The 7,635-nt window shown below is 56.5% G+C and overlaps 1 protein-coding gene across 1 annotated transcript in view; it reads left to right on the top strand.

Annotated features, from left to right (window-relative positions):
• Nucleotides 1–6,215: 6,215 nt before the first annotated feature.
• LOC116223703 (ena/VASP-like protein) overlaps nt 6,216–7,635 on the top strand; it is a 5,258-nt gene continuing 3,838 nt past the window's right edge. Inside the window, exons 1-3 of the mRNA XM_031581259.2 lie at nt 6,216–6,471; nt 7,073–7,170; nt 7,522–7,570. Of these exons, the coding sequence (XP_031437119.2) occupies nt 6,286–6,471; nt 7,073–7,170; nt 7,522–7,570 (333 nt within the window). The 5' untranslated portion in view covers nt 6,216–6,285. The remainder of the gene's footprint in view (nt 6,472–7,072; nt 7,171–7,521; nt 7,571–7,635) is intronic.

Genomic DNA, 7,635 nt, shown 5'->3' with positions numbered 1-7,635 from the left:
ACATAAGAGATGAAACATGGATACGTGAGATCATGCTGACACCAGGATCCTCCTGAATTATTCAAGTGAATCCCTCTCTTAAGCGTCTTTGTTTAAGAGGTATTTATATCAGCCCTGGAGCCGTGGTTACGGTTAGGGTTAGGTGGTTATATGGTTCCCATTCAAACATGAGATATCTGATCCAGTCCATGATGGCTACGAGATAGAACTACTCTGCTGCCTCAGCTCTTCTTTTACCCTTTACAGTCTAGTCAGGAGACTCAGATCGGACACTTCTACCCTTTACAGTCTAGCTTAAGGAGACTCAGATCGGACACTTCTACCCTTTACAGTCTAGTCAGGAGACTCAGATCGGACACTTCTACCCTTTACAGTCTAGTCAGGAGACTCAGATCGGACACTTCTACCCTTTACAGTCTAGCTTAAGGAGACTCAGATCGGACACTTCTACCCTTTATAGTCTAGCTTAAGGAGACTCAGATCGGACACTTCTACCCTTTACAGTCTAGCTTAAGGAGACTCAGATCGGACACTTCTACCCTTTAGATAGGGGAGCGTTACCTGTAGAGGAGTACCTCTGGAGGAGTAGGTTTAGATAGGGGAGCGTTACCTGTAGACCCTCTGGAGGAGTAGGTTTAGAGAGGGGAGCGTTACCTGTAGACCCTCTGGAGGAGTAGGTTTAGAGAGGGGAGCGTTACCTGTAGAGGAGTACCTCTGGAGGAGTAGGTTTAGAGAGGGGAGCGTTACCTGTAGACCCTCTGGAGGAGTAGGTTTAGAGAGGGGAGCGTTACCTGTAGACCCTCTGGAGGAGTAGGGTTAGAGAGGGGAGCGTTACTGCAGACCTCTGGAGGAGTAGGTTTTAGAGAGGGGAGCGTTACCTGCAGACCCTCTGGAGGAGATGCCCAGAGCACATGGTGGAAATATGCCTAAAAGGTAGGTGGGGGATGCCTGTAGGGGCCTGTGGGGGATGCCTGTTAGGGGCCTGTGGGGGATGCCTGTTTAGGGGCCTGTGGGGGGATGCCTGTTAGGGGCGGTGGGGGGATGCCTGTTAGGGCCTGTCATTTGACATAGTGCTTCGTATGGAGTGGACTGGGCAATGGAGTTATATGTTGAAGAAAAGAAGCGATGGAAGGAATACTGTCTAGATGAAGGAGACAGATAGCTGGAAGCTTCTGTGATGGCAGAGGTGGAATAGTGTCAACTTTACACATAAAAGCCTCTGACATCTACCCATTCATACACCGATGGCAGAGGCTACTGTCTAAGCAGTTGGGGATTCAGTGTCTTGCTCAAGGACACTTCGACACTTGGTGAGGAGGAGTCGGGTTTGATCTAGCAACCGTCCGACTGCTGAACAACTCCTCTATCCCTGAACCACTAGACCCATGTTGCCTGGTAGCTGACTGTGTGTTCCTCTCAGTGGTTTGAATAGTGTGTGTAGATTCATCTGAGTGGTTTGAATAGTGTGTGTAGATTAATCTCAATGATTTGAATAGTGTTTGTAGATTAATCTCAGTGGTTTGAATAGTGTGTGTAGATTCATCTCAGTGGTTTGAATAGTGTGTGTAGATTCATCTGAGTGATTTGAATAGTGTGTGTAGATTCATCTGAGTGGTTTGAATAGTGTGTGTAGATTCATCTGAGTGGTTTGAATAGTGTGTGGAGACTCTCTTTGAGGCTGCCTGGACCTGTGTGAGGCTGGCAGCCGGCTTATGAATGTCATGTAGCGGTTCTTTGTGGACTCCATTGGTTTTTGAAATTGTCTGACGGTTGAATGTCATCTGAAGGTTATGTGGAAGTTTATCTGAATGTCATCTGAAGGTTATGTGGAGGTTGACTGTCCGTTCCGCCAGTGTTTGTATATCGTCTGAAGGTTGTGCATAGGTCATCTTGAGGTCATGAGGTTGACGCCACTGTTTGTATATATCGTCTGAAGGTTGAATGTTTATCTGAAGGTCATCTGAATGTTATCTGAAGGTTATGTGGAGTGGTATCTGAAGGTTATGTGGAGTTATCTGAAGGTTATCTGAAGGTCATCTGAAGGTTTGTGGAGTTATCTGAAGGTCATCTGAAGGTTATGTGGAGGTCATCTGAATGTTATGTGGAGGTTATCTGAAGGTTATGTGGAGGTTATCTGAAGGTCATCTGAATGTTATGTGGAGGTTATCTGAAGGTTATGTGGAGGTTATCTGAAGGTCATCTGAAGGTTATGTGGAGGTTGACTGCCTGTCCCCCTCTGGTGTTTGTGTCCACAGGCAGATGGAGATGCAGCAGCAGCAGATGCAAGCTCACATGGAGAGGGAGCGACGAGCATCCAACTCAGGTAGCAGCTCCACCCACACACCCCACACACACACCACACACCCACCCCAGCACACACACCACCCACCCCAGCACTCACACCACACACCCACCCCAGCACTCACACACCCACCCACCCAGCACTCACACACCCACCCCAGCACTCACACCACCCACCCACCCCAGCACTCACAACACCCACCCACCCCAGCACTCACAACACCCACCCCAGCACTCACAACACCCACCCACCCCAGCACTCACAACACCCACCCACCCCAGCACTCAAACCCCTACCCACGCCCCAGCAACTCCATCTACCCACCCACCGCCAGGCACTAACCACACCACCCCATCCCACCCCAGGCACTCACACACCCACCCACCCCAGTACTCCCAGCCACTCACCCACCCCAGCACTCCAACACCACCCAGCACACACACCCCACCCCAGCACTCACACCACCCACCCACCCCAGCACTCACACCACCCCCCCACACACCCACCCCACCCACCCCAGCATCTCGACACCACCCACCTCCAGCACTACCCACCCACCACCACCCACACACACCCACCCCACCCCACCCCAGCACTCCACATCCACCCACCACCCACACACACACCACCCCACCCCCCAGCACTCACACCACCCACCCAAGCACTCACAACACCACCCCAGGCACTCACACACCCACCCAGCTCCACCCACACACCCCACCCACCCCAGCACTCACAACACCCACCCCAGCACTCACACCACCCACCCCAGCACTCACACCACCCACCCACCCCAGCACTCACAACACACACCCACCCCAGCACACACAACCACCCACCCCAGCACTCACACACCCACCCACCCCAGCACTCACACACCCACCCCACACACCCACCCCACCCACCCAGCACTCACACCACCCACCCCAGCACTCACACCACCCACCCCAGCACTCACACCACCCACCCAGCACTCACACCACCCACCCAGCACTCACACCACCCACCCACCCCAGCACTCACACCACCCACCCCAGCACTCACAACACCCACCCCAGCACTCACAACACCCACCCACCCCAGCACTCACAACCCCCCCCAGCACTCACACCACCCACCCCAGCACTTCACAACACCCACCCCAGCACTCACAACACCCACCCACCCACCCCAGCACTCACAACACCCACCACCCCAGCACTCACAACCACCCACCCCAGCACTCACAACACCCACCCAGCACTCACAACCCCACCCACCACCCCCAGCTCCACCCACACACCCACCCCACCCCAGCACTCACACCACCCACCCCAGCACTCACACCACCCACCCCAGCACTCACAACACCCACCCACCCACCCCAGCACTCACAACACCCACCCACCCCAGCACTCACATCCACCCACGCCCAGCACTCACACCACCCACCCAGCACTCACACCACCCACCCCAGCACTCACAACACCCACCCACACACACATCCACCCACCCACCCATCCCAGCACCCCACACCACACCACCCCAGCACTCACAACACCCACCCCACACACACACCACCCACCCACCCACCCCAGCACTCACACCACCCACCACCCCACACTCACACCACCCACCCCAGCACTCACACCACCCAGCCCAGCACTCACACCACCCACCCACCCAGCACTCACAACACCCACCCACCCCAGCACTCACCACCAACCCACCCACCCCAGCACTCACACCACCCACCCACCCCAGCACTCACACACCCACCCACCCCAGCACTCACACCACCCACCCCAGCACTCACACCCCACCCAGCACTCACACCCACCCCCCCCAGCACTCACACCACCCACCCCAGCACTCACACCACCCACCCCAGCATTCACACCACCCACCCACCCCAGCACTCACACCACCCACCCCAGCACTCACACCACCCACCCCAGCACTCACACCACCCACCCCAGCACACACAACCACCCACCCCAGCACTCACACCACCCACCCACCCCAGCACTCACACCACCCACCCACCACCCCAGCACTCACACCACCCACCCACCCCAGGACTCACACCACCCACCCACCCACCCCAGCACTCACACCACCCACCCCAGCACTCACAACACCCACCCACCCCAGCACTCACACCACCCACCCACCCCAGGACTCACACCACCCACCCATCCACCCCAGCACTCACACCACCACCACACACACACCACCCACCCACCCCAGCACTCACACCACCCACCCCAGCACTCACACCACCCACCCACCCCAGCACTCACACACACCACCCACCCCAGCACTCACACCACCCACCCCAGCACTCACACCACCCACCCACCCACCCCAGCACTCACACCACCCACCCCAGCACTCACAACACCCACCCCAGCACTCACAACACCCACCCACCCCAGCACTCACAACACCCACCCCAGCACACACACCACCCACCCCAGCACACACACCACCCACCCCAGCACTCACACCACCCACCCCAGCACCCACACCACCCACCCACCCACCCACCCCAGCACTCACAACACCCACCCACCCCAGCACTCACAACACCCACCCACCCACCCCAGCATTCACATCACCCACCCCAGCACTCACACCAACCCACCCACCCCAGCACTCACACCACCCACCCCAGCACTCACAACACCCACCCCAGCACTCACACCACCCACCCCAGCACTCACACCACCCACCCACCCCAGCACTCACACCACCCACCCCAGCACTCACAACACCCACCCACCCCAGCACTCACAACACCCACCCCAGCACACACACCACCCACCCCAGCACACACACCACCCACCCCAGCACTCACACCACCCACCCCAGCACCCACACCACCCACCCACCCACCCACCCCAGCACTCACAACACCCACCCACCCCAGCACTCACAACACCCACCCACCCACCCCAGCATTCACATCACCCACCCCAGCACTCACACCACCCACCCACCCCAGCACTCACACCACCCACCCCAGCACTCACAACACCCACCCCAGCACTCACAACACCCACCCACCCCAGCACTCACAACACCCACCCCAGCACACACACCACCCACCCCAGCACACACACCACCCACCCCAGCACTCACAACACCCACCCCAGCACTCACACCACCCACCCACCCCAGCACTCACAACACCCACCCCAGCACTCACACCACCCACCCCAGCACTCACAACACCCACCCACCCACCCCAGCACTCACAACACCCACCCACCCCACACACACACCACCCACCCCACACACTCACAACACCCACCCACCCCAGCACTCACACCACCCACCCCAGCACTCACACCACCCACCCCAGCACTCACACCACCCAACTCAGGTAGCAGCGATCCCCACGTGACACAGAGCAGAGCGGAGGGAGATTACTGCAACTGTTGGAAAAGACGAGACATTTGCATTTCGGCTGAGGTCACACGTGACATCTTTTAGGCTTAGGTCACACGTGACATCATTTAGGCTGAGGTCACACGTGACATCATTTAGGCTGAGGTCACACGTGACATCATTTAGGCTGAGGTCACACGTTACATAATTTAGGCTGAGGTCACACGTGACATCTTTTAGGCTGAGGTCACACGTGACATCTTTTCATGATAAAAATCGCAGGACAAAAAAAAAAACACTGTTCCATAATGCAGTTGAGAGCATCTTTTGTTACCATAACAACTGTCACTGTAATACACCACTGTCCCCCAGTAGGGGGCGCCACTGTCACTGTTCTCTGTCTTTTCCTTTCTCTCTGCCTCTCTCTCTCTTTTTCCCCATCCGCCTCTTTGGCCTACCTCCTACCTTCTCTCTCTTCTCTCTCACTCTCCCTCCCTCCCTCTCTCTCTCTCTCCCTCTCTCCCTCTCTGTTAATCCATCTCTCCCTCCTCCCTGCAGGTTCCCCATTTTCAGGACACCCTGCCGTGCTCTCAGTGGCGCCCCCTGCTGGGATGCCTCCCCCCATGCAGCCTATGTGTCTGGGGGGGCCCTGTCCGCCGCCCCCGCCCCCTCCGGGCCCCCCGCCCCCCTCGGCTGGGGCGCCCCCACCCCCGCCTCCTCTACCCATGGGTGACGCGTCCGCGCCCACCGGGCTGGCGGCCATGATCGCCGGAGCCAAGCTGCGCCGAGTCCAGAGGGTGAGTCTCTCAGGGCAGCAGAGGGCCTGCAGCTAGTGGAGGACTTAGGGCCACATCAGGGCCACATCAGGGCCACATCAGAGCCACATCAGGGCCACATCAGGGCCAGATCAGAGCCAGAACTGGCCCACATCAGAGCCAGAACTGGCCCACATCAGAGCCACATCAGGGCCACATCAGAACCAGAACTGGCCCACATCAGAGCCACATCAGAGCCAGAACTGGCCCACATCAGAGCCACATCAGAACCACATCAGGGCCAGAACTGGCCCACATCAGAGCCACATCAGGGCCTGATCTGTTTCAGACTGACAGACTCTCTTATTTGTGAAAGACTGGGTGGTAACGTGCCTGAAGATTAGTCCGTAGATTATTATACAACAGTAAGAGATGGTGAGACCTGTAGGTGGAAACACACTGCTATGTGGCATATGATTGGTGACAGTTCAGAGTTTCTGTTATTTAGGACTTCGAAGCAGAATGCAGTCTCTGTAATTGGGAGCTTTGAATCAGTACTTTAGTGATTCTAAGGTTTGAGGGTATTTTAGATCAGTAGTCTAAAGGGGAAGCGGCTGACTCTTGTGCCATTCTGTACCCACAGCCTGAGCCTGAAAATTCTGCTGCCAAAAATGATGCCAATCGACAGAGTGGCAGTGGCGGAGGTCTAATGGAGGAAATGAACGCCCTGCTGGCGCGAAGGTAAGAGCTCTCGTCAGTCCTCCGGAACAGCCAGAGAGAACCCTCTGAGTGATTCTGATCTAGAACTTAATATTGGTTCTTAGAATGCCAGAGCAAGGAGTTCCTCTAGCCAACAACACAGGTGAGGTGATGTGAGGACAAATAGATAACCTTGAACCTGTTCTGTCCGATAGCCATCGAGAGTCTGAACCTCGGGGAGATGACGGTGCTCTGTAATCCTATCCCATAGTTGCCACTTATATCACCACGGAAACACTTGTCATGGCAATGGCTGTAAATTGATATGTGGGTAGAATGATGCGTTTAAATAATAGATCAATAAAAGCAGAACTTGTGATTCTCTTCCTCCAGACGGAAAGCGTGTGAAACGCCAGAGAGGAAAGATGAGGACGGCCAAAATGTGAGTGAAGGACACAGAAAAGACCTCCCCCTCTCCTCTCCCTTTCCCTCTCTCTCCCTCTCTCT

The sequence above is a fragment of the Clupea harengus genome, chromosome 15 (genome assembly GCF_900700415.2).
Source record: "Clupea harengus chromosome 15, Ch_v2.0.2, whole genome shotgun sequence".
Classification (NCBI taxonomy): Eukaryota; Metazoa; Chordata; class Actinopteri; order Clupeiformes; family Clupeidae; genus Clupea; species Clupea harengus.
The sequence above is the reverse complement of the archived record's forward strand: the minus strand, read 5'-3'. Positions and strand labels throughout refer to the sequence as shown.